General features: G+C 44.3%; 1 protein-coding gene across 21 annotated transcripts in view; it reads right to left on the bottom strand.

Moving 5' to 3' along the window:
- The window catches only part of LOC121868070 (PDZ and LIM domain protein Zasp-like), a 108,067-nt gene that overhangs the window by 23,782 nt on the left and 56,946 nt on the right, over window positions 1-27,339 (bottom strand). For 11 of the 21 annotated variants that reach the window (XM_042368425.1, XM_042368360.1, XM_042368349.1 and 8 more), the window contains exons 2-7: window positions 20,292-20,443; window positions 11,275-11,380; window positions 8,259-8,741; window positions 7,304-7,357; window positions 5,910-6,028; window positions 4,416-4,645 (exon numbers count right to left, since the gene is read on the bottom strand). In XM_042368425.1, coding sequence (XP_042224359.1) covers window positions 4,416-4,645; window positions 5,910-6,028; window positions 7,304-7,357; window positions 8,259-8,741; window positions 11,275-11,380; window positions 20,292-20,443 — 1,144 coding nt within the window. Of the gene's footprint in view, window positions 1-3,826; window positions 4,024-4,415; window positions 4,646-5,909; window positions 6,029-7,303; window positions 7,358-8,258; window positions 8,742-11,274; window positions 11,381-20,291; window positions 20,444-27,339 lie in introns of all 21 variants that reach the window. The other 10 variants (XM_042368416.1, XM_042368405.1, XM_042368449.1 and 7 more) reach the window with 7 other exon arrangements.

Genomic DNA, 27,339 nt, shown 5'->3' with positions numbered 1-27,339 from the left:
CTGGGTAAATTATGTTGTACGTATAGTATTCAGTGCGGCGTATTTCTGGGCCTAATAAGCGAGTTAGTTCAGTTCTTATGAGCATATTTTCATAGATCTCCGCCTGCTGACAGTTAATATGATTCAAGACTTCCTTATGGTTACCTCAGACTATGTACTGTAAATACATCTGAGGCTTTATTTACTATGAGAACTTCCCTTCCCTTAGATGACCACAAGATTAATGTCAGAATACTGTCAATGTGTCAAGACCAGCAGTGTACTGAACTGAACTATAATACATAGCAGCAACATCTAACCATCAACGTATCTTTTTAAGCGATGAATTGTTGCCAAGAGTTACCAGAATACCAGTTCAAGTAAAAGATATAGTGGAGGGAGTGTTAGGCTCGACACTATGGTCACTGAGCTGCGACTATTATTGTGAACATGCTTTTCGTCAACGTTAATCGTGTATGGGCAAGATTTTTTTTTTAGAAACGAGTGACTCGTATTAACAAAACAGAAGTGATGTTGATTTTTATTTAGAAGGGTAAAGGTGAGGTGCGCCAGTTTCTCTCTATGATTAAGGGATCCAGGTACAGCACCGTCAGGACAAGCAAGTGGTGAACGGTGTTAATATTACTCATGTCAACTAATTGCATTATGAGGAACTATTCTATTAATATCTTCTTCATAGAGTGAACTAATTACAGTAACAGGGACTACTCTATTAATGTTGTTTTACTTATAATATTAAAAATAGCTACAGTCTATATTTCTCTATGACAGTTTGTTGTAGAAAAGCTCTAGGCTATGTAATATACATCATTAATATAAGCATACTATAGATCTCTATTTCAGATTGTCTTTATTGAACAAATCAATCCATTATCAGTAGTATAGTAGTTTATAACCATCTGTAAAATCACATTAAATTAGCTGCTGTAAAATGGCAACACATGATGGATAATTATTGGGTAAATACATTATTAACTTGTGATGACCATGCAGCTCATGAGTGAACCTTACAGCCATAATAAAAGATGGCAGTGAAGAGCTGGTAGTAACAAAGGGTTGCGACTGGTGCTTACCTTGCGTGTGTGTGTGACTGAGAGCTGCAGACTGAGGAGACCAATGCCACAAAGATGCTAAAACCACTTCCTCTATAACATCTTATTCCAAGTTATTTGTTTTGTAAAGCTATTTATCATTCTCTGAAGTGGACAAGACTTTTTTTTTTGCCATTTACGATTTATAATACATCGATCAATGCAGGATTTAAAAGCTGGTGAACAAAAACATTAATGGTTTATAGATGATCCAAATAATGATAAATGTTACCCATGATTCACTATCAGTACAGCTGGAGAACTTTGGAGCAGTTTTAACCATACAGAGGATATATCCAAGTTCTTTCTACAGTACTGTACTACTTTTGTAAATTAGCATCTTGCTAGTGTACTGTATATTGGGTAATTGACCTGTGGTGTCAAACTGACCAACTTGGTACACACAGTGAATATACCCCTTCAATACCTCTTGTTCCTAAAGGATCACACCAAAGTCTCAGTGCTGTACACTCAAGCTCCTCTAATCTGTACTTCTCTAATTCAAACTTCACTTTAATTTGGATATTTTTAGCAAAGTTGAATAATTACTACTGTAGGAAGTTTTTTTGGCATCGAGACCTAAATGTCCGAATTACTCGACAGTTATCAAAATGACTGACTCGTCCGACAGTTAGAACCTGAGGCCTCACAGATGGGAAACAATCAAGGTGATTAAATCTTCATTTTGCGCAGTAATTCTGTACTACTAATTTATGCATAATTCCCCATGTGACATTCATCTCTCGTGTGGAAAACTGCAGTTTTCCCATAGAGGTAACAACACTTTACCTTACATACACACAGATATAAGGTAAAGTAATAAAGGCAAATTGGGTGACAATCACTGAGAAGCATGTCAGCTGCAGTGTCTCTGCTGTACTACCAGTAAGTTTTCTACTTACAGGTATAAAAAAACTGGTGGTTGATATGGGGAAAAAATAGAGGGTTGATCTGTGACAAAATTAAACTCCTGGAGTTCAACAAGAAATCAGAATGGAGTTGTTTTTTTTTGTACTGACTGAATTACCCACTAAGTTGATGGAAACACCTCATTATCTTGACAAAATATCTGAATTGATTCACAAAGTTTGGACACTGTGTAATTCAACACAGGTAGAGCCCCACGTTGATAAATTAAGAGGGGTGGAGTGTACACCATAAGTGGAGATTTCCTTCCACCACAAAGACCTCACACTCAAGGGTTTATGAGTTAATATGTTTATTTTAATGATTATCTCCATCAAACAGTAAATAGCTTTACTGTTCAGTGGCAATGTTTAAATTATCTTTGTTAATAGAATTTATTTTCAATAAGTTGTGAATAAGGGAAAGTGGTTTTGAAAAAGCAGAACATTGCTTGGGAGTGGGAGCATGTGGGTTTCTGAAGCCCAAATTTTCTTAAAACAACCAACATTAACTTCTCTGCCTGCAAATGTAACTTCTTTAACCAGCTTTCCTACCTAGTAAATACCTGACTACTCAAAGTAAACTTCACTAAGTATATTGTGATTTTTTTTTGTCAATCAACAAGTTCATATTTAGTCGCATCACCCTTTAATAACTTATAGCAATACATAATACATAATATGAACTCCGTGATCAAACAAATATCATTATCTCACACTATACACTAAGTGCATCCCTCATTGATTCATTATGATGCACTTGCCAGGCCGTTTGTATTTTTGTTCACAATGAATACAGGTGAGGGAACTGCTGCCCAAGATTAGTTATCATAAGGGTCTGGTCTACAAAAATGCCAGAGGAAGATGTTTCCTGTTTTGTTCACTAGTGGACTAAACAAAATAGTGCAGAGAATTATTAATTATCAGTAAGTTAGCCACAAAAGGTACTGTACTGTTGTGTTTACTGTACTGTATGTAAGGTGCTACATGCCCATCATACTCCCATCCTTCTCTTAAATACTTCACCACAACACTAATTCATTTTCCTTAATGAAAACTGTGAGAAAAACGGTTCCATCGCCAAAACAGCAAGTCCTTATCTCTCTAGCTTTATACTCTACTGTACTGTATAGTGTTTGTTGAAATGTCTAATATTTTAGGGACATGGCTCAAGCTGCTGTTTTAATGTAACTGGAATGTTGAACTGTTTTTCCCATCTTGCACAGGACACGAAACCAAAGCCCAAACCCCCTAGTGAAATGATACTGTGAAACTTGTGGACAGTTCAAATAATAATAATAATTAAGTTAAAAATATAAAGCAGTAACCAAGGTAGAAATAATAATAAAAAAAACCAAAAACCTATAATATTAGTTTTGATGCTAATCTGCAAAAATGCAAGTGAAGGAGACAAGAGTTATGCCATGTAGAGGTCAGAAATAATAATGAAGCTGTTACACATGCAAATCCATTTAAGAAAAGTATTAACAATCATGAAAAAATACAACATGGCTCTAGGCATTTTTCTTATTGAATAACGTAACTCACTTCTTTCTGTTAATGACAGGTTTAATTATAGTATGCATTTAATTTAATAACAGTTAACAACATAGTTGTTAGTCTTTAAACTCCCTCCTGATTAAGCACTGATTTAAATGCTAATACAATACTAGAGTTATTGTATCTGTTTCCTGGATAATTATCTTACTTCCCCTGATTTGCCTATGCATTCCTACATAATTAACTGGCCACTGATTTAACTGTCGCCAGGCTTGGTAGCCAAGGTGATGCGGCCCCGCGTAGTTGTGTCCGTGTCCTGGCACCACTTACCTAGACTCTCCTCCGTCTGCAGTGCCTGCTGGAGGAGCTTGAAGGAATGCCCCTGGACAACATTCTTGTCAGGGGATAAGAGGCTCGTTACCTCACCTTCATTTTCCTGAACAGGGCATTTGTCCATCTCCTGCACCATCCGCAGGACGTCGGAAGTCTTGCCGTCGTAAGCTCGTTCATTCTTCATGAAGTTGACACTATGGGGCAGCATCAGTAGTAGTGATCAAAGTGAGGTGGTGGTGGTGGAGCAGGCAGGAGAGAGAGAGAGGGAAGGGAGAAATCAGGAGAATCATGCGATAAAAATTGTGGCAGACACACACGCACACACAGTCACACGTGTCACACCCATAATGGCAAGATGATTCCTTAACCAAGAAGCATCATAAAACCCTCCTTGCTCCATCCATGTTGTTGGCACCACCTGTGGATTAAGAGCCTGGGGGGAGTGTGGGAACATGCAGGGCACTCCACTAGGCACACCGGCGCCGTGAGGCGGCACAAAGATGAAATTTAGCCACCTCCAGGGAAAGACACGACAGTGAATGGTGTTGGAGCAAACGTGTGCAGGAGTAATGGGGTGGCAGGTCACCTGACTTTCCTCCCTGCTGAGGAGGCTGTGCTGGTGTTGCCGGTGCTGGCCTTGATGCAGGCTTCGGTCGGGGGAAGGTCGGGGCAGGGGCCTGGGCCTCCTTGTCAAATGAAGAGACGGGTGGGGGGCGAGGCTTCTTCGGAGCATCATCTCCATCTCCGTGGATAAGTTTGTACGTGGGAGACTCTGTTTGGATAACAGTCTCTCGCGCATACTTCTTGAAGTTGATGCTGCACCAGTGTCCAGCCCCCGCATCAAAATACACATACAGACAAACACACACACACACTGATCAGTACTCAGTTATTTAACTATACACTAAACTAATTATTAATTTCTAAAGTTTCCACGTCAAAGAAAGAAATACTGTACATTATTTTATAAATTGTTGGCATTCTTTACCTGATTCTATTACTGTACAGTACAGTACTCAGAAATAGTATGCATAATTCTTAAATGATCTTACTTATTCAGGCTGTAATATCTGATTAAAATAAGTTTCTTCAAGCCTTCAATTAAGAAAAAAGTCAGGAATGTCACAAACTATTAATGAATGCTGTTTGGTGCAGACTGTCATGATAGCTGCTACACACCCACATGTTGCTGTCTACATAATTCAGTCTTGATAGCAAACTGACAAACCTTCTCTTCAATTATATAGTAATAATATACAGAATATTCTTAATGGTCTAAAAAAAAATGATCAACACAGACATTCAGTACCGGTATGTTTCTTTCTGCATAAAATATAATTAAATAAAAACTTAAAATAAAACATTACTGAAATGGCCACAATAATGAACCCCAAGTGTCAATGTATCAATAGTTTTAACTACAGTATCACTGGTGTAAAACAATACTTTATGTGGAGGCTTGACAATTAATAACTACTGTACTCACAAGGAATCTGTATTGTGACCTAAAGTGTGGTGATGATGTTAAGACATGAATGTGATGGTGGTGATCAGTTACCAGACTAGTGTGATGGTGGTGATCAGTTACCAGACTAGTGTGATGGTGGTGATCAGTTACCAGACTAGTGTGATGGTGGTGATCAGTTACCAGTGTGTGATGGTGGTGATCAGTTACCAGACTAGTGTGATGGTGGTGATCAGTTACCAGACTCGTGTGATGGTGGTGATCAGTTACCAGACTAGTGTGATGGTGGTGATCAGTTACCAGACTAGTGTGATGGTGGTGATCAGTTACCAGACTAGTGTGATGGTGGTGATCAGTTACCAGACTAGTGTGATGGTGGTGATCAGTTACCAGACTAGTGTGATGGTGGTGATCAGTTACCAGACTAGTGTGATGGTGGTGATCAGTTACCAGACTAGTGTGATGGTGGTGATCAGTTACCAGACTAGTGTGATGGTGGTGATCGGGTTACCATTGACCAGACATTGAACATGAGGGAGCCACGAGGTGTCACCCGAGGGAGCCACAAGGTGTCACCCGAGGGAGCCACAAGATGTCACCCGAGGGAGGACCTACCCGAGGCATCCTTTGCCGAGAACCTCAGCCTGGGCAGAGAGGGTCTCAGCGATGTTGTCCTCGCTGTACAGGTTCAGGGGCGTGTTGTACTGAGCGTTAACGATCTGCTGCCCGTTCACCTGCCGGATGTAGATATGTTAGTAAATGACCCTCACATGCTGGTCGTCTTGGCGGGGAATGGTGGATGTGGAGTGGATGGTTGGATGAGATGGATGTGGGTGAAAAGTTGATAGGTGGATGTAGATGAGGAATTGATAGGTGGATGAGATGGATGTGGGTGAGGAGTTTACAGGTGGAAAAGATGGATGATTGTACAGTACAGTATTGAAGGGAATAAAACTAAATAAAAATTGGATTTTTAAGGATTGTCATTATTTTCTCCTTGTAATTGACAATATGAGAATATTGTCAACTCTCAGAACCGAAAATTCACTAAAGCAGCTGCAAAAAGCCGAGGAACTTTATTATAACCAACACTAATTTTGCCAAAGTTACTGAAATCAACATAAAGAGTGACCCAAGATCTGTGATGGAGTGCCTGTAGTGCCATAAAAATAGCTCAAATTCACAAAATCTATCTATAAATCATGTAAGCTCAGCGACTGAACAACTTTTGAGAATCATGGGAGTGAGTGGATGACTGAGTGTCCGAAATGATCACTACTCTAACTGGTGGACGTCGTCAATATTTATTTGTTTACATTTATCATGTGAATAATAAACATTAATTTAAATGATATTTACCAGTGGCATTAAAGTGTACCTTTAGATAAATTCATAATTTAATTAATTACATCATGTATTATAATTTACTTTTTAATGATTACATGTTATCACACCTGCACATTTTACACATGCAAAGTTAACAGTACATTAAGTGCACTACAAGTAACTGTAGTTGTACCAGGTTGTGTTATGGTAGCCAGCTACAGTACTACATGTGGCCTACAGTGTCAGGTATCACACTAGGTGCTGGCCACACATTCTGTATTTCATTCACCAGTAACAAACAGGCACTCTACTACTGTATTAACAAAGCGCTCATATGTACCACTCTACTCGGTGTTACTGTGAGATGCCAGCAGTCCTGTCTTACACTACACATGACCCAACTTATGCCAACACTCAGTCCTCTAGTTGGTAAAAACATGCATTCCAAACACTTGTAATATACCACTCTTAACTGTTTACCTCGCTACATTTAATCTACTGGAAACTGACTTAACATACAACATTAATTATAGCTTACAAGTTAACATAGATACTCTTGACTAGGGAGAGCGTTAGGTCATAATTAAAAATATTTGTCAGATAATAAGCACATTAGGAAGTTAGGTCCACGCACTAGGCTGGGCTACATGCAACACACACAAAGAGACTGGAGGAACCTTCACCTCAGCGAAGGGGAGAGCGACCGTGTTGTGAGCCGCCCCTACTGGAGCAACATACTGGAAGAGGTACGTCATTACATACATCACCTGCACCACGGACACATGAAGGGCCCACAGCCATGGTCTGCTCCCTCACAAACTGATTAAGATGCCTATATTTATTACCGTGTCATCTGTCAACCCACTCGTGAATATTGACGATTCTTGAGTAGCAGGAAGGAAATCAGAGTAAAACTCCTCTCTATGAGCATAACATGGCTGTGGTCCACTCATGTAATTTAAGGTAGACTAACATCCATACAACAAGTGGTGCCCTCTATACACCACCTCTCTTAGAAATTATAATGATGGGAAAGTAAAAGGGAAGATTGGGGAAATTTTATAGAGTCACAAAGGCAGAATTATTTATTGTGGAGTAACAAGAGACGGGATATTTATGTCAGAGTAACATAGATTTAGGGAAAATGGTGATGGATCAACGAAATCAAAGATGGGAAGAGATAAGTTACGGGAGAGAAGATTTATAAGTGAATAGGTAGAGTATAGTATTTACTTGTCACGCTCTGAGTGAGGAGGTACTGGTAGCCATTACCATACAGTATTAACTTAAGATCATTGTGGATCTGGTGTCTGTCATTTGCCACACATAAGTAGACCATAATATACTGTAGTGAAAACTGTAGTAATAGTTTGAGTAATTACTGTACTATATTTTATTTCAATTTGTATCAAAATAATTTAAGAATGCCGTTCCAGTTCATATTGAGGTACAGTATCTACACTTCTAACTATTTACTATTTTGTCGAAAAGAAAGATTGGTGAGGTTCATAACAAACTAAAATAATGTAACAAAAGGGAACTAAAGATAAAGAGCTACGGAAGTCCAGTACTGTGGTAAGGTAATATATTCCCGCCACCAGAAGAAGCCAGACAGGAAAGCGTTTGGCGGCGCCTTACTTCATTGTTGCGACGCGTCAGTGCATCGTGGTCTGGGTCGCTGCTACAGCTGGAGGCATTACTGGCGAGCGAATACTTCCTTTGGTGGCCGCCAGTGCCACTCGAGGCACCATTGTTGTTCAGAAACTGACTGGTGAACAGATTCTCATTACTGTTAGTTTTCTGGTTCTTGTAAGGGGAGTGTACATTTATGGTATTAACGTTCTCTTTGTCCAACGTCATCTTCAGGAAATTTTTGGCATTTTCTTTGTTTAAAGATATGGTAGTGCTGGTGGTGATTGGGATGCCGCCGCTGGGGCTGGTACTTCCGGAGGTGCTCCTGGAGGAGGTACCGCTCAGAGGGGCACTAAGAGGCCCATCCGAGGCCTCCTGCAAGGGGCTCTTCAGGGTACGGGCACCTGGGGTGTAGGCGGGCTGGGAGCCTGTGAAGCCAGGAAAGGGGCGCGCCACACTGTTGTGGTTGGAGCCGATGTAGCGGACGGGCTGTGGACAGAAGGAAGGAGACACACGGGGTTAGTCTAACACACAACACAGAGCCATGCTACTCCTCGCTACCTAATGGCAGCCAATACTGTTAGAGCTCAGTAACTGTTTACTGAAATAAACTACAGTTATATGTAAACAAGGATGAAAAACCACACTATAAAGCAACACTATTGATGTATGGAAATACTATACTAAACTAAGGATTAAAAGACAGTCTTAGTTTTGTTTTATCCGGGAGGTGTGCCAGAATTAAAAGGCACACTACAAACACTGGTGGACAAGACGAGGGGCACAACCTACTGACACAGGTCTCAAGTCTCATACATCCTGTGTAGATTATTACCTATGACACACAGGTACACACCCAGTACCGAGTGTACTGTACACTCGGTACTACACACATAAAACTATAAATAATAAAAAGTTAAAAGTGTGAACCATGCATGTATTAGTATATATAGCAATGGCTGATCTGAAGAAGCCAACACATTAGTCAAGACAACAGACGGTGGAGGTAAACATGCAGGTGAAGGAGGCAGCCACCCTCGTCTGGCTGCTCAGGGAGATCCCACCACAGCTCGGCACTCCTGTAGTAATGGTCGTCGGGACAATGGTTCCTTCAGTTGGTTGCCACAGGAGCACAGTTCATCAGCTAAGTGAACCCCACACGCTGCCTCTTGTTTCGCTGGTGGTATGAGTATCCTTCCTCTTCTCTCTACTACTGGGTGCTGCCGTCCACGAGGTTCTTAAACAACAGACAACTAGCTTTCTTCCGTGACGCACCGCCATGTGAGACGTGTACAGGCACCCAAAAAAGTCCTGTCGCAAACCACGATTAAAACTCGTGAACCCGAAGCAGTAGACACTGATACATTATTCTGTCCATAAATGCTTTGGATTCAAGAGTCTGAATCTCGGGGTTCATGGTTCGCGACAGGACTTTTTTGGGTGCCTGTACATATGCGTGTCAACATCAAGTCAACTGCATAATACGATGATAGCCACTATACTTTACACCCGGTGTCACTATCCTCAAACTCTAACAGTTTCTCGCTGTATTTATTCAATTTTCACCATGCTGGGTAGGACGAGGTATTGATCATCTCGACGTAATAACACTGAATTACATAAGCCAACGATAACTCCCTTCAATAATCAGTCCGTTATTTTGTCCCTAAACTTTTACCATTGTACTGTAAGTTAGCGTTCTAGTAAATCTTTGTATACATTTATATTAATATTACTTTGTGGACATGTTCGTGCTGTATAATGGCGGTTTTTATAAGTTAACATATACGACGGCTGACGTCCATCGTGGCGAGTTTTGTTCTGTTATCTTGACAGCAATGACATGACAGCGACACACACACACAGTATCTTATGGTGTAGACACGGCTGAATAATAACACACACACACAGTATCTTATGGTGTAGACACGGCTGAATAATAACACACACACACAGTATCTTATGGTGTAGACACGGCTGAATAATAACACACACACACAGTATCTTATGGTGTAGACACGGCTGAATAATAACACACACACACAGTATCTTATGGTGTAGACACGGCTGAATAATAACACACACACACAGTATCTTATGGTGTAGACACGGCTGAATAATAACACACACACACAGTATCTTATGGTGTAGACACGGCTGAATAATAACACACACACACAGTATCTTATGGTGTAGACACGGCTGAATAATAACACACACACACAGTATCTTATGGTGTAGACACGGCTGAATAATAACACACACACACAGTATCTTATGGTGTAGACACGGCTGAATAATAAACTTTAACGAACAACCCATAACAGCGGACCGACTGACCATATATACCTGCCCAGTTGACGTCTTTACCCATAACATGCATTCAGAGGACATTATTTCACTCTTGGGAAAAACGTATCGCTCTTCTTCAGTTTCTCTTTCCATGTTTTTCTTTATTTCCTTTTCCTGTAATATTTATATGCGTCCTGTGGGAAAAAAATAAGAGTCTTTTTCATCACTAAGATATTTCTTCCTCGCCTGGTAAATATATTGTTGTGTATTTGACTTCATTTTTTGTTTGTGACAGGACGGAGGTAGGGAAGAAGGGTTTGTTGTCATCCTTCACCCCTCGTGTCTGTCTGTGTACTGGACCACACAACAACAATATATGCACACACAAACAGCACCTGAGAGAACACACTATACCACCCTTCGTCACCGTGTAGCTGCTGGTCTGAAAAACGAAAACTGGGGAAGTTAGACTTTTTTTTACAATAATCCTCTAACTGCTGGAGGAGAAGAAACGCTAAGGGCGCCTCAAAACCTTTACAGCTGAGAATAAAAAAGTAGATTAAGGTGACGAAGATCTGTGAGGGATGATGTGTGAGGGAGGGAGGGAGGGATGTGAAGGAAAGAGGGATGTGAGGGAGGGAAAGATGTGAAGGAAAGAGGGATGTGAGGGAGGGAGAGATGTGAGGAAGGGATGTAAGGGAAGAAGATGTGTGAGGGTGTAAGGGGTTACCTTCTTGTTGGCAGCGAGGGAGGTGGAGGTGGCTACGGGCACGCCCTCTGGAGTCGTCTTCACTTGGGCCAGGGGCGTCACGGCGGGCCTCCACGTCTGGGCGCCCCTGTAACACAACAACTCACATTAACCCAACAAACACAAGTGCAGTTTTTTAGGTTACATTAGTTAACAACAGTAAATCCCAGCTGGTGGCGATATTACATACATGAAAACAACAACAAATTTGGGTATAAACAACAACAGAATTCAGTATAAACTAAAACAGATTTGGGTATCAAGTACAAGTACAGGATACAGATCTTGGCATATACAGCACAGTGGTATGGTCATTCCCAGGAGGCTTGTGTATACCCTGGGGGAACAGAATGATGCCGTGACCTAGATATACATATACATGATCTGGTTTGTATACACACAGTAATGGGGGACGGCGGAGTAAACCACAAAGCACACGACACAAGCTAAGCTAAACTAACCTAACCTAACCTAACCAAAGCTTACCTAATCTAATCTAACCAAACCCTAACATAAAGCTACACCAAATTAAGCTAACCTTACCTTACCTAAAACTAATTAACCTAACCAAACGTTCACTAAGGTCAGTAAGTTAGGTTTGTGTCATGAAAAAGGCGTATTTTTGCGTAGTGATCCTGAACACAGGGAAGGAGAAGGTAATGTTTCCCCCGGGAGAGTAAGAGGTGAGGGGAGGAGGTGCGTGAGGGGAGGAGGTGCGTGAGGGAGGAGCCCACTGAAGTAGACACCTACCATCACTCCTACTGGCGGATCATCACTCACTCCCTCGACCCCCCCCCCTCCTTCCATCCCTCACTCCCCGTCCACCCTTTCCTCCCTCCCTCTCTCACTCTTCCACACTGTCATGTACCTGTACTCGTTACCTCTACACACACACACACACACACACACACACACACACACACGCAAGTCGCCGACACTACAAACTTATAAAGGCAGAGAGGTATAGAGGGAGATCCATCTTGATAACTCAATATTCACCACTATACTTATAAGGCGTCTCACAGGGCCACCACTACCCCTCCTGTGTGTAGTGAGCTGATCCCCACACACACCCCTAATGTATTGGTCAACGATATAGATTATAAAATGTTTAATAAGAGTATATTTCACAGGTACACCAGGTCAGGTCAGGTGAGTATTTACTGTAATAAAAGTAAAATTCACGAGCGTACATCAGATCAGGTCAGGTCAGGTAGAAAGATTTTAATAATAACATAATTTACAGGTGCTGCCCCAGTCTGGTAGTAATGTACGGCCTTGCTAAGGTTGGCGTGTGTGTGTCGCGGGAGTTGGCACCTGCTTCAGCCCCCGGGTATTTCTGGGTTCCAGTGCCCGTGTGTGTCGCTGGCACTACCACCACTACCATTTACCATCACTACTACTACTACTACCACCACCATCACTACTATTTCTGCTACTACCACTACTACTACCACCATTATTACTACTATTACCACCACCACTACTACTACCACCGCTACCACCTCATCATCACTACCACCACCACACTATCGCTACCACACCACACCACACCACCAGTCTCACACAACACCGCAGTACACCACACAGTTTACAAGACAAAATTTACTATGGAAGTCCAGAAGATAACATAACCAAATACTTAACCCACAAAGGTCAATTTAAGTACAGTACAAGATTTAGGTGTGTGGGTGGGGGGTGGGTGGTGGGTGGTGGGTGGGTGGGTGGGTGGGTCCCCTCCCTCTAAGACTCTCCTCCAATATCTACAACACACCATTGTCCCCTTCCCGTGACTCCTTACTCACCCCACTACCCCTCACCACTATTACCCCCTACTACCACAACCATCACCAATACATCCACCACTACCACCACACTCACCATAACCACTACTACCACACCCTCCACCACAACCACCACTACAACACCAACAAAGTGAACAAGTGATTATATCATTTTCTTCACCAGCCAACCCACGCTGTCATAAGGCATACATAAACAACAAAAATAATGTGCTCAGACTAACGTGGGAGTTACTACACTACGTCAGGCCCCTCATAACACCATCTGTGAGGGAGTTACTACACCGCATCAGGCCCCTCATAACACCATCTGTGAGGGAGTTACTACACTACGTCAGGCCCCTCATAACACCATCTGTGAGGGAGTTACTACACCGTCAGGCCCTCATAACACCATCTGTGAGGGAGTTACTACACTCAGCGTCAGTCAGCCCCTCATAACACCATCTGTGAGGGAGTTACTACACCGCATCAGGCCCCTCATAACACCATCTGTGAGGGAGTTACTACACTACGTCAGGCCCCTCATAACACCATCTGTGAGGGAGTTACTACACTACGTCAGGCCCCTCATAACACCATCTGTGAGGGAGTTACTACACCGCATCAGGCCCCTCATAACACCATCTGTGAGGGAGTTACTACACTACGTCAGGCCCCTCATAACACCATCTGTGAGGGAGTTACTACACTACGTGTCTGCTGTTCAACACCTCAGCTCACATGATCTACGTGACCTCCACTGTAAACATTAATCTGTATGTTCACTGTATGTTCCTTCACCTTTCTCTAATGATGGCTTTTGTTAAACCACCAATGTATGTAATAAGTCATTTATGTCCAATGTATATTTTCAGCCTTCGGGCTGCAGAACTTTTTCAATAAACAGTTAATTATTATTATTATTATTACACACAAACATCCGGGAGACGATGAAGAAGAGCCACACAGGTAGAGACGAGGACCAGGTGTTGTTACTGTACTCCTCCAAGGCGCTTAATTAACACGCTCACCACGACACTCATACACACGTGTTTAGTAGCCAAGATGGCCATGCTTCCTCCCTCCCTCCCGCTGTGCTATAACTGGTGGGAATAACATTACAATATATTGGTTAATTATTGAACGCATCTTGGGTTTTCTTGGGCTTTATCCACCTACTGAGTTTGGTTAATGGTTTGTTGTTTAGTCTAGTTGTCGCGTTGATAACTCCTCGCGGACGACGGGTGGGTGAACGAACAATGGCCCCGCAAGGCTTCCGCACCAGCAAGACAACACAATAATAAAGACCCACCAGTGACGTGTAAGAGTTATCAAGCCTCTGATAAACTACAGTTATACCCAACCGAGTGAGAGAGAGGTCACCTCCGCCTGCGGGAAGGTCGAGCCCCTGTGGTCCACATTCCTGGGCGGTACTGGTCACCCTTATCACCATAAGTCTCCCCTCCACCTGGTGATGGGAGAACACACCTCACTCACCCTCTTCACCTACGACCCACAGGTGACAGTTTCATTGTCATCGAAATTTACGTCTACAATAAGTGGACTCATTACACTCTGTTACACCTGCTGTAGGTCGACACACTTAAGGCGAGCCAACACACGTCGGGACGCTCGCTTTTTGGACCAACAATAAGGCGTCAACATATAAAACAATGATCTCATAACTGGAGAACAAAGTAGTAAATGAGGCAGCCTCCCTGAGCAGCGTCGGGAGAGGCGGAGTCACACAGGTGGTGACCCTGGGTCAAGGAGCTTCTTTCGTTACATCATTAAGTTTCACTTTCCTCCCGCACCTTCACGTGATGCCTCACTCATCTTCCTGTTGACAGCCTCTGGTCTGTGACGTCACAACTTCCGGAGTGGCGGAAGAAGTTGATTTTGGGTGTAGCGTCTGAGCCGTCACCGTGTACTGCCTCACTACACACTCCCCGGAGGCTCACCCTCAGTGTAAACATTGAAAATAAAAAGAACCACAAGACGAATAAAATATTAACAGTTGGACAAGAACCACTACAGGAAGGTACAGGTAGCTGGTGTACTAGACGCGCGCCCTCTACAGGAAGGTGCTCAGAGGTCACGTCACACACGTTCTAACTCTCACCCATTGTGTTGTGACTGAGCAATGAGAAGTTGTGGCAGATCTCCCACCACACGATACAACCGTAATTACTGTTGCACCTTGTGTGTGTGTGTGTGTGGTGACACTAACCTTCACCTGCTACACCTCCTAGACTGTGATGGTCGTCTACACCTTACACCACGACACATTATCGTTAACGTCAACCTTACTTGTATCATGTCTTAGTGGAGAACAAACCCGTACCATCACTACCTTCCTACAGTAACATAGACTTTTTGTCATCCTTTACTGTGTTAACTGTACTGTACTAATGAGTATATTTCCCGGTGACGTCCGCCCTCACACCTGTCAACAGCTCACACGTTCACCAGAAGGTTGTGTGACTGCGTCATTCTTTTAAATATTCGGGTTTCTTATTATTATCCCCAGTGTCATCCGAGCGTAATTAATTTTTTAAAACCAAATATACAGGAAGTACAACATTAAGACAAAAGTGGCAGTACAGTACAATACTGTAGAGTTAATATGTCTGCCCCTTGCTTTATAAAATTATCAGTAATATTGCCAGTTAATTATATTACAGTACACTATGTTATTTGAGTTTGCAAAATAAACAAAAAATTAATTAATATTTTTGTTTTCAGTACTGTAGAGTGTAACAATGTTTTATTGTTCCGTGTTTCACTACATGATCAGCTATCGATTTAACTTCATCTTAGTAAGGCCGGGCTTAAAACTATTAAAACTTTAATTCTTGGTCTTTTTAAATTAAGTTCAAGTATAATTTAGTGTTTTGTCTTGATCTGCCTTATATGCTGTACTGTAAGGACATAACTTGGATTGGGTCTTAATATATATTGGTCATTTTTCGTGGTTACTCACTTGTATTAAAATTTTATATTTTTGGTTTTATAAATTAATGATATTCATGGCAAGATTTTATATACAGTCGTGTGTGACAGTAAGGGAATGGTGTGGCGTGGTGTGTGACAGTGAGGGAGGGAGCTGAGGGAGGGAGTTGGAAGTAGTCATAGTGAGGGAGGGAGGGACGTGGTGGTGTCGGGAACCAACCACACTAAATATACCCAAGTGTGTCGGCTACCACCAGGGGGAGAGGGAGGGGCTGCTGTAGACACAGGAGTAGAGTTACACTTAAATATTGCTTACAGCGAGAGATGATTTAATCCCACACCACAGCTTTTAATATAACCACTAAAATCTCTCCCAAGGTCACCATGAGTCGAGGTGTGTGTGTGTGTGTGTGTGTGTGTGTGTGTGTGTGTCAAGTATTTCTTACCCAGAACAATACTACACAACTCGCACCCTATGAAGACAATCCTATCAGTGCCTAACACCCATCAGTCCCATGGCTAGTGATGAGAGAGAGAGAGAACAGGGATGAGTCTGTCTATCTGTTTAGCCTCTCGCATAATCCAGAGGAGCGAGGAGGAGGATAAGCGTGACCCTCCTCCCTGACGATGACGACCTATTAACTTGATCTGTTATAATCTAGGTCTCTCTCTCTCTCTCTCTCTCCTTTTTCTGTCTTTCCATCCCTTTCTTTCTCTCTCTATAGATACAAACACCCAGACATACACACACACACACACACACACACACACACACACACACACACACACACACACATACATATATATATACACACACACACACACACACACACACACACACCAACTGTGGCTGTACTATGCTTCTCTCTTACCAACAACAATATTTATAAAACTATCTCCGACGTTTACTGCTGCTGGGACACTAACACGGCCACCACCATTAAGCACTCGTTAATGTAGCTAGTTCAGAGTAGTTAAGATCACGCTTGACCAACGAGAGAGAGAGAGAGAGAGAGTGAGTTAACCCCCACAACATCCGTCAGCCCCAGCACCTAAACCTCACTTTCTTATCGTCGACAAGACAGGACTATACTATAACCTCCCCCCCCCTCCCTCACTAAGGTCGACACTCCCTCTCCTCTTCTTTACAATTTTCGACCACAAGGACATCAAAAACTCGAGACGAAGTTGTGTTATCGTGAGCTTCCTGAAGTCGCTGTAGTTTCTAGGACAGTGATAACCAGGACGGCTCCCACACACTCTCCTGTCAGTGGTTCTTTACATTCTGTCCGCATTACCTGTCTCAGTATTTATTAAAAGACTTGCTGTTTTCGCATTTAATGAGGGATTTTCCAGGTGTTATCGTTAATGTGTGTTGAAGTTAATCTAATCTAACAATGTATATCTAACCTAACCGAACCTAACATAACCATAATCTGACTATAACTTAACCCAACCCATCCTAACCATAACCTAACCTAACCTATAACCTACCCTATAACCTATTCTAATCTACCCTAACATAACCTAACCTAACCTAACCTTGGCCCAAACGTCCACTCACCATTGTCAATATAAAGAGTTAGTTCTCCAAGTCCGAAAGGTTTACCACAATATGATGCCTTATATAATATTATAATGGTTTTGTCTCTCTCTCACACACACACACAGACACACACACGCAGACACACACACGCAGACACACACACACTAAAACACACAGACACACACACACACACACTAAAACTCCATTAAAGCAACCAATCCTTTCTCCTGCCTTAAAACACCATTAATAATAGTATCCGAGTCCTCGTAAACCGCCGGCGTGGCCTCCAGTGTAACCTCTACCTCCATTATGGCATCACCCACCTATAATGAGGTAATTGTGGGCACGGGCGGGCGAGTGGGCGGGCAGAGAGGTGGGTATCAGACGGGAGGCCATGGCATAGTTACCACTCGGGGCCGAACGGATCAACACCGCCCTACCATTATGGCTGACGCTCAAGATGATAGTAGTAGTAGTAGTAGTAGTAGTAGTAGTAGTAGTAGTAGGAGGCCAAAACGTAGTAGTAATAGTAAACAACACACCTCGGCTTTAAAAATACAAGACAAGTTTCTAATCATAGTGTAGAGAAGGCAGCTAGTTTCCGGTACATGGTTAACAGATAGAAATGAAGGTTGGTGTGTGTGGGTGCGTGTGTGTGTGGGTGTGTGGGTGTGTGTGTGTGCGTGTTCACGTTGGTGTACACTCCCAACCTACACAACATAACACACTAAGTAAGCGTTGCAGCTGTCACCACTATAATCCTTTCCACTAAAATTATACTACACATTCCAAACCAGTTCTTCTCTCCTCCTCATTGTCTCAGCGAAATTATACCACAAGGTTTAAATTTTCGTGGTGTAGGTAGGTAGGTGCGCAGGTAGGTAGGTGCGCAGGTAGGTAGGTGCGCAGGTAGGTAGGCAGATAAGCACGCAGGTATGTAAGCACGCAGGTATGTAGGTAAGCAGGCAAGCGAGGTGAAAGTCCCTCAGTAACGTAGTGTTTGGCTCAATCTAATATAATTACAGAACCCACTCACGGGAACACCTGTGTATATACGTCTTTAGTTCTTTAATTTTGTCGTGCTTGTTTAGGTTAGGTTAGGTTAGGTAGGTCAAGTCAGGTTAGGTTAGGTTAGGTCAGGTCAGGTTAGGTTAGGTTAGGTCAGGTCAGGTAGGTCAAGTCAGGTCAGGTTAAGGTTAGGTTAGGTCAGGTCAGGTAGGTCAAGTCAGGTTAGGTTAGGTCAGGTTAGGTTAGGTCAGGTTAGGTTAGGTCAGGTCAGGTTGTCGTAGATGGAACACAAGTGAACTTTTGGCAATATATCTTTGTTTGTCATCACGTTTCTTGTTTTGGTACAGGAGAGAGAGAGAGAGAGAGAGAGGTAGCTGGCAGCAGAAACCCACTAAGTGTCACACAACATGTTTGGTAATGAGCGAGCGAGTGAACCACAGGTGTTGCTTGTGGTGACCGACGATGCCACAAGAAGTGGCAGGTGTGTGCAGCTATATACTGTACACACCTGCACTAAACACCATACTCTGCCACACCTGACACATCTGTCCATCCTCAGACACACACACACACTACACATACACGTACACTACTCATCACACACACACACACACACACACACACACACACACACTAAGCGAAGTACAATTTATCTTTTATGTCGACAGAGGCACGATCGACAGGGCCAAAGGAGGAGAGTGTCGACAGAGTGCATCAGAGCCGACAGAGAGGGCATAAGGGTCGACAGAGAGGGCATTAGGATCGACAGAGGGAAGGTGGAGGGTCGGCAAGAGAACCTCCCCTTGAGCTCTGTACTAAGAAACATTTACAAGAGTTACCCAATAGTGACCACCACCACCACCGTGTATGTATATATGTATGTACAGTGTGTGTGTATATATATATGCGTATATGTATATAAGTGTGTGTTACATCAGCATCTTGGCCAGTGATAAGAACCCTCAGACAGGTGGAGGGGAAGAGGTATCACACACTGAGTCCATCTGGGGCACCTCATCCGGTCAACACAGGGCCTTGTGACGCCGCTGCTCTGACGCTGCCCTTACTAAACCTTCCATGCATAATTCTTACGTTACGTCACGTTAGATTGGTGTAGTTAGGTTAGGTTTAGCTTCACCCCGACAGCCTCCCAGACCACGATAAAGTACTCCTACACTACACTACATACCCTACACCACACCCACCACCACCTCACTCACCACACTACACCACCACCACCTCACTCACCACACTACACCACCACCACCTCACTCATCTCCTTCACCCAGTTTAACCAAATTAAACCTTTAAGTGCCTCAACCAGCGCGTGTCGTTAAGCTGCCCCCACCAACCTTTATCCACCATTATTATCCATCCTTATCCACCTCATCCACCATTATCCACCTTGTAGTCTGTCTATCTTCCCGTCGTAAAATAGTGGCCGTCGGTGTCTCAATAGCTACCTCCTCGTCCCTCATATATACGACCACGTGTGTGTGTGTGTGTGTGTGTGTGTGTGTGTGTGTGTGTGTGTGTGTGTGTGTGTGATCCTTAATACTCATAATAATATAAGGTGAGGTAGGACGGTGTGTTGTGGTAAGGGGCGACTATCCACCATTCTATCTATCACTGCGAGGAAAGGTTGGGGGGGGGTCACACCATGCCCCTGGTCTCGGCGTCACACCATGCCCCTGGTCTCAGGTACTTACCTCTGGACGATGAGATCGAAGGAGTTGCCAGCCTTGACGATAGCCTCCTGTGCCTCCTTGTGCCTGAGAGAGAGCGCGTCCTTGCCGCCAATGCTGACGATGGCGTCCCCTGCCTGCAGCCCCGCAGTCGCCGCCACCGACCCGCCATTCACCTGCAGGACAAAAAGACAAAGTGTTATTATACAAGTTACCTCCGTCACAGAGAGAGAGAGAGGGAGAGAGAGAGAGAGAGAGAGAGAGAGAGAGAGCGCACAAAAACCGAGGAGGAGAACAAGCCGAAGAAGAAGAAGGAGGAGGAGGAGGAAGAACAATGTGAGAAACAGCAAAAATAAGTAGGCACTAGACACGAAGAAACAGCTGTAGCAGAGTAATGGTCGTATAGTAACAAAACAACACCATCCTAAGCTGCCAGGAACGAGTATTTGTGCAAGAATCAACAGCAGAAAAAACAGCGAGATTCTCAAAGACCCCTGAGTGAGTGTTGACCCAGTAGTGATGATGATAAGACTATTGGATCTTGGATGGAAGGCGGTGATAACATAAGAACATAAGGAGTCTGCAATAGGCCGGTTGGCCTGTGCATGGCAGCTCCTGTCGAGAGTTACTACCACTCTCTATCATCCATGAATCTATCTAGCCTCCTTTTGAAACTTTCCAGCGTTCCAGCACTTACTATAAAGTTGCTAAGCTTGTTCCACTCGTCCACCACCCTATTTGTGGACCAGTTCCTTCCTATCTCCCTCCTAAACCTAAACTTATCCAACTTGAATCCGTTGCTACGAGTCCTATCCTGCTCGGATATTATAAGAACTTTATCTATATCCCCTTTATTGATTCCTTTCACCCACTTGAATACTTCTATCATATCTCCCAGCACTCTTCGTCTTTCTAGGGAATGCAAGTTAAGTTTCTTTAACCTATCCTGAGATGGAAGGTTTCTAAGTCCCGGAATCATTTTTGTCATTCTTCGCTGCACCGACTCTAGTGAATTGATATCCATTCTATAATAAGGGCACCAGAACATGGTTTATAATGAAGAAAGTCGAGGTTTCATTCCCAGTGTATTTACTCGTCTCTAAGCCCCAAAAATAGACACATGCGACTATATCATGAGACGTTTAGAGAACTTGGTCAATATAAATGAATCTACCTTTACACAGCCTATATCAGTATATGGACATGTCCCAAATAAAGCATTAGGTAACATTGAATTATATAGTCACCCTCTAGTACGACCCGGAGAGAAATTATTTGGGTTAAGAGATATCTCCATTCTTGACGACGCTACTCACACCTCGGGGAGGGGAGAGGAGGGGAGGGGACGGGGGGACGGGGGACGGGGAGAAGAGGGGAAGGAAGGGAAGAGGAGATGAGGGGAGAGAAGGAGAGTCAGCAGTGACCAGTAAAGTCAGCAGCAGCGCCACCTTGCATAGTTAGCCTAACTTAGCCATGACCCTCACAGCTGACTGGAGTGTCAGCCTCGCGGGGTATGTACACAACACTATCCCCACAAACTACAGTGCCAAGCAAATCAGTGTGTGTGTGTGTGTGTGTGTGTGTGTGTGTGTGTGTGTGTGTGTGTGTGAGCGTGCGTGCGTGCGTGTGTGTGTGTGTGTGGATACAGTCAACACCTCAACCATCGTCTGTCAGGTATCAACAATTTACAACTTGAGACAAACTTCACCTATGCCAATGTATGTTCACCTGTTCTCACCTGCCATATCCTTTTTAACCAAGATGTTTAGGTTTTTTGGGGGGTTGGATTAGGTTGTGCCGGTTTAGGTTAGGTTAAGACATACCCCATAGCCCCGGGCATCATTAGAGTCATGAGTCACTCCCCTGGCATGTCCACCAAATGTTCCCACTCATCACTGTTGCTCCGGGAAGTGAGCCACAAACATTCACACATTACTCAGGTCTTGTCTCGTCATTCTATACTTTTATTACACCTCATGGAATTATCTATCTTATCTATACCAAGTATCTATTTCCTTGTTATCTATACCAAGTATCTATTTCCTTGTTATCTATACCAAGTATCTATTTCCTTGTTATCTATACCAAGTATCTATTTCCTTGTTATCTATACCAAGTATCTATTTCCTTGTTATCTATACCAAGTATCTATTTCCTTGTTATCTATACCAAGTATCTATTTCCTTGTTATCTATACCAAGTATCTATTTCCTTGTTATCTATACCAAGTATCTATTTTCTGTGTGATATATATACTGTAGGTGTGACAGAGGGGCAGGTTTGGTTACAGTGCTTATCTTTCATTTACAGAAGGTGGTGAAGGAAGTGGTGGTGGTGAAGGAAGTGGTGGTGGTGAAGGAAGTGGTGGTGTTGAAGGAAGTGGTGGTGGTGAAGGAAGTGGTGGTGGTGAAGGAAGTGGTGGTGGTGAAGGAAGTGGTGGTGGTGAAGGAAGTGGTGGTGGTGGGAAGGAAGTGGTGGTGGTGGTGAAGGAAGTGGTGGTGGTGAAGGAAGTGGTGGTGGTGAAGGAGGTGAAGGAGTGGTGGTGGTGAAGGAAGTGGTGGTGGTGGTGAAGGAAGTGGTGGTGAAGGAAGTGGTGGTGGTGGTGAAGGAGGTGGTGGTGGTGAAGGAGGTGGTGGTGGTGAAGGAAGTGGTGGTGGTGGTGAAGGAAGTGGTGGTGGTGAAGGAAGTGGTGGTGGTGGTGAAGGAAGTGGTGGTGGTGGTGAAGGAAGTGGTGGTGGTGAAGGAGGTGGTGGTGGTGAAGGAAGTGGTGGTGGTGAAGGAAGTGGTGGTGTTGAAGGAAGTGGTGGTGTTGAAGGAAGTGGTGGTGTTGAAGGAGGTGGTGGTGTTGAAGGAAGTGGTGGTGTTGAAGGAAGTGGTGGTGTTGAAGGAGGTGGTGGTGGTGGTGAAGGAGGTGGTGGTGGTGGTGAAGGAAGTGGTGGTGTTGAAGAAGGTATTTAACTCACACACACCTAACACCTACCTACACACCTCAATGGGGTGACCGCGCTACTAACCTAACCTAACCTAACCTAACCTAACACAACTCTCCATCATAGTAAGATACTGACAACAGGTGTTACCCCAGAGTGATAAACATGACCCCTAGCTGGCGATAGTGAGGCCATTATCACAACACTATTAGGTTACAACAGTATACGGTCTCTTCGCCTCTCAACTGCATTATACAACATCTGTTTTAGCTGTCACCTAAGGTCCTCCTGTTTTAGCTGTCACGTAAGGTCCTCCTGTTTTCGCTGTCACGTAAGGTCCTCCTGTTTTCGCTGTCACGTAAGGTCCTCCTGTTTTAGCTGTCACGTAAGGTTCTCCTGTTTTAGCTGTCACTTAAGGTCCCGGAGTCCTGCCATATTACCTTCTACATACAGGGATCTAATAAACTGCTGCAGTATATACTATAATGACCCCGACCAGAGGCGCCACGTAACAGGGATAAGTAAAACCAACACTAATGGTCACCCCCCTTTCTTTTTAGTCGCTGACTGAGGCTTTAACACGATTCTGCTGTGTTTTTTAGTGTGAGAGTGTGTGTGTGTGTGTGTGTGTGTGTGTGGAGGCGGGAGGGGAGAGTTGTGTACGGCGTTCACCAGCCAATGTAAATTTTGTAATAATATGGCAGAATGTGTCAGCCAGGAGTGTGTTGGTAGGGCAGGTGGTGAGGGTGCTGGCGGTGGGCCCAAGGCTGTGTTGGCTGGAGACACGCCAGTGCTGCTCCTGCCACAACCTACTACAGGGTCTTCACCATCCAGGAGTCACCACCTCACTCCATGATTCTCTCCAAGACCTATTTCCCTACACTCTCTCTCCCTCCCTCTCATCTACCCTCAAATAGAAGTTTATTTAAGGAAAAACTCATCACCACAACCTCACCTCGCCTGCTTCAGATCACGATGCCTTACTGTTTATACCTCCTGAAGAATTTGTAGGGCAATAAAGGACTAACATTCCTCCTCTGGTCAGTGTAAACATTCTTGCTCATCTTCAGCAGCGGGAGGGACATACTCACACACTTATTACGATGGGTTTCCCTCCCTCACGTGTACCCAGAGCAACACTACAGTACCTCCAGCCTGACGATTCATTCATCACCAAGACAAATTTTACCCCTGATATTGTTCCGTCCTCTAAGCTCCCTTGCCGGTTGACTGTTCTCAGCTCTTGTTATTTCTTATGTGTCTATATCAGGGAGGGAGGGACGACTGCTAGATGGTGACGAAGACGACACTGTACTCCATCACTTACGCCCATCACCCCACCCTCAAACCCACCACCCCACCCTCACACCAACCCTACCCTCACGCCCACCCCACACCTACCCTATCCTCACACCCTACCTTACCCTCAACGCCCACCCCTCCCTCACGCCCACGGGGAAATTGGCTTGGTTAGCTATTTACAACTATAATGAGGTCACCTTGCAGCAGCACCACACCCGGAAGTATTGCTCTCACACCACGCCCACCACGGTGAACCTGGCAGGGGGTGGTGGTGGTGGTGGTGATGGTGGGGGAGGAGGTGGTAATGGTGGGGGAAGTGGTGGTGATGGTGGGGGAGGAGGTGGTGATGGTGGGGAAGTGGTGGTGATGGTGGGGAAGTGGTGAGGGGGGAAGTGGTGGTGATGGGGGAAGTGGTGGTGATGGGGGAAGTGGTGGTGATGGGGGGAAGTGGTAGATGGTGGGAAGTGGTGGTGAGGGGAAGTGGTGGGATGGGGGGAAGTGGTGGGATGGGGAAGTGGTGATGGTGGGGGAAGGGTAGATGTAGGGAAGGGTGGATGAAGTGGTGGTGATGGTGGGGAAGTGGTGGTGATGGGGGAAGTGGTGATGGTGGGGAAGTGGTGGTGATGGTGGGGGTGTGGTGATGGAAGTGGTGGTGATGGTGGGGAAGTGGTGGTGATGGTGAGGGAAGTGGTGGTGATGGTGAAGGTAGTAGTGAGTTGGTGATACTACATAACCATTCCACATAGTTGCTACACCTCACAAAACGCGCCAGACAGTGTACCAGGTATAAATGCAGCCGAGTGTACTATATACGTCAGAAGTGAGTGGGTGGGTGGGTGGGTGGACTAGTCATAAGCCGGGAGAATATGCAGACGACGCGACGCCCAGGTGGTAGAGAGGGCCTGATACAATCGTCCTTTCAGAGTACTTTTATGAGCAGAGACCCGAGTACATATGGACAGTGACCAAAGTACATATAAAGAGTACAGTTTACTGTTTAGTCTGATTAGATTAAGGCTGGTTAAAATTAGGTCAGGTCAGGTTAGGTTAGGTTATACTGTACACGCGTCCTAGCTGACCATATTGTCTGAACTCACTAGATGGTAGACAGCAGGTGTGTGTGTGTGTGTGTGTGTGTGTGTGTGTGTGTGTGTGTGTGTGTGTGTGTGTGTGTGTGTGTGTGTGTGTGTGTGTGTGTGTGTGTGTGTGTGTGTGTGTGTGTGTGTGTGTGTGTGTGTGTGTGTGTGTGTGTGTGTGTGTGTGTGTGTGTTGTGTGTGTGTGTGTGTGTGTGTGTGTGTGTGTGTTGTGTGTGTGTGTGTGTGTGTGTGTGTGTGTGTGTGTGTGTGTGTGTGTGTGTGTTGTGTGTGTGTGTGTGTGTGTGTGTGTGTGTGTGTGTGTGTGTGTGTGTGTGTGTGTGTGTGTGTGTGTGTGTGTGTGTTTGGTGATCTAACAACATACCAGGGTTTCGACTCTTTCACACGTATGAGTCACTTCCACAAATAGAGAGAAAACAATAAAATGTTCTTAAGAGCTGTATTTGAGATGACTGGCACGGGGTGGGGGAGGGAGACACGGGGGGAGGGGAGACACGGGGAGGGGAGACACGGGGGGACTAAGTGGGGGAGGAGGGTAGAGCGACAAAGGGGGAGAGGAGGAGGGGACTTATAATGGGGACACTAGAGGGGGTGAAGGAATAGGGTAGAAGACTAAGGGAGTGAAGAGGAGGGGACCCAATGAGAGGAAGGGGGGTGAAGGGGGAGAGGTAGTATGAGGGGACTAAGGGAGGAGGAAGGGAGGAAGGTAGGACTCGGTTATGGAAGAGTGTTGCTAGCCGCTGTAACCTATTGCACCAAGCCTCACCACACACTGCCTCGCTAAACACACAAGTCAACACACAATGTTTTCTAGAGTCATCGTCAGGTATACAGTACACGGGCGGCGGCAGATCAAATGTCTTAGTGGCGAGTGGCGGGGTTAAGCATGTTGACAGATTTAAGACCAGCGCGACACACTTTACACCACACCAACTACACACCACAACCATACACCACACACCACACCATACACCACACCAACTACACACCAAACAAAACACACCCCCACAAACTACACGCACCACAACCAAACACCACTATCACCACAAACACCATTCCTATTGTTAATTATTCACAAATCTCACATTTATTTAAGACCAGAGCGCCACATTCTTACACCACACGAACCATAAACCACTAACACCATACACCACACACCACTAACACTAACACCACACACCACTAACACCACACACCACTAACACCACACACCACTAACACCACACACCACTAACACCACACACCACTAACACCACACACCACACACCACTAACACCACTAACTCCACTCCTATTATTAATCTACTCACAAACACCGCAAATATTTCTACCTATGGCTACTCCTATGGTTAAAATAATATATACCCATTCTTACACACACAGTAGTATAGGCTATAGGCTCACTAGACACCGTTAATCATTACAAGGATAGTTTATGGCCTCAACAGTCATTAAATTTCCGAGAATAATTTACTGTCTTGGTGATGTCGGTACTGAGTGTTATAGTGAGGTTAACTTTACCTGGTAGTTAATTACATGGTTCACCTGAGGTTTAAACCCCAAAGTTTATTTCACCTTAAGATTAAACCACCCAGCTTATTTTAGTATGTATGTATGACTGCGGGTGACGGGGCAGGAGCCTTTGTCGTGATTCCATGGTGAAAGCTTCTTAAACAATGCCACACAACTCTCACTCAATAATGTGTGTGTGTGTGTGTCTGTGTGTGTGTGTGTGTGTGTACTGCT

The sequence above is a fragment of the Homarus americanus genome, unplaced genomic scaffold (assembly GCF_018991925.1).
Source record: "Homarus americanus isolate GMGI-L3 unplaced genomic scaffold, GMGI_Hamer_2.0 scaffold32583, whole genome shotgun sequence".
Lineage (NCBI taxonomy): Eukaryota > Metazoa > Arthropoda > Malacostraca > Decapoda > Nephropidae > Homarus > Homarus americanus.
The sequence above is the reverse complement of the archived record's forward strand: the minus strand, read 5'-3'. Positions and strand labels throughout refer to the sequence as shown.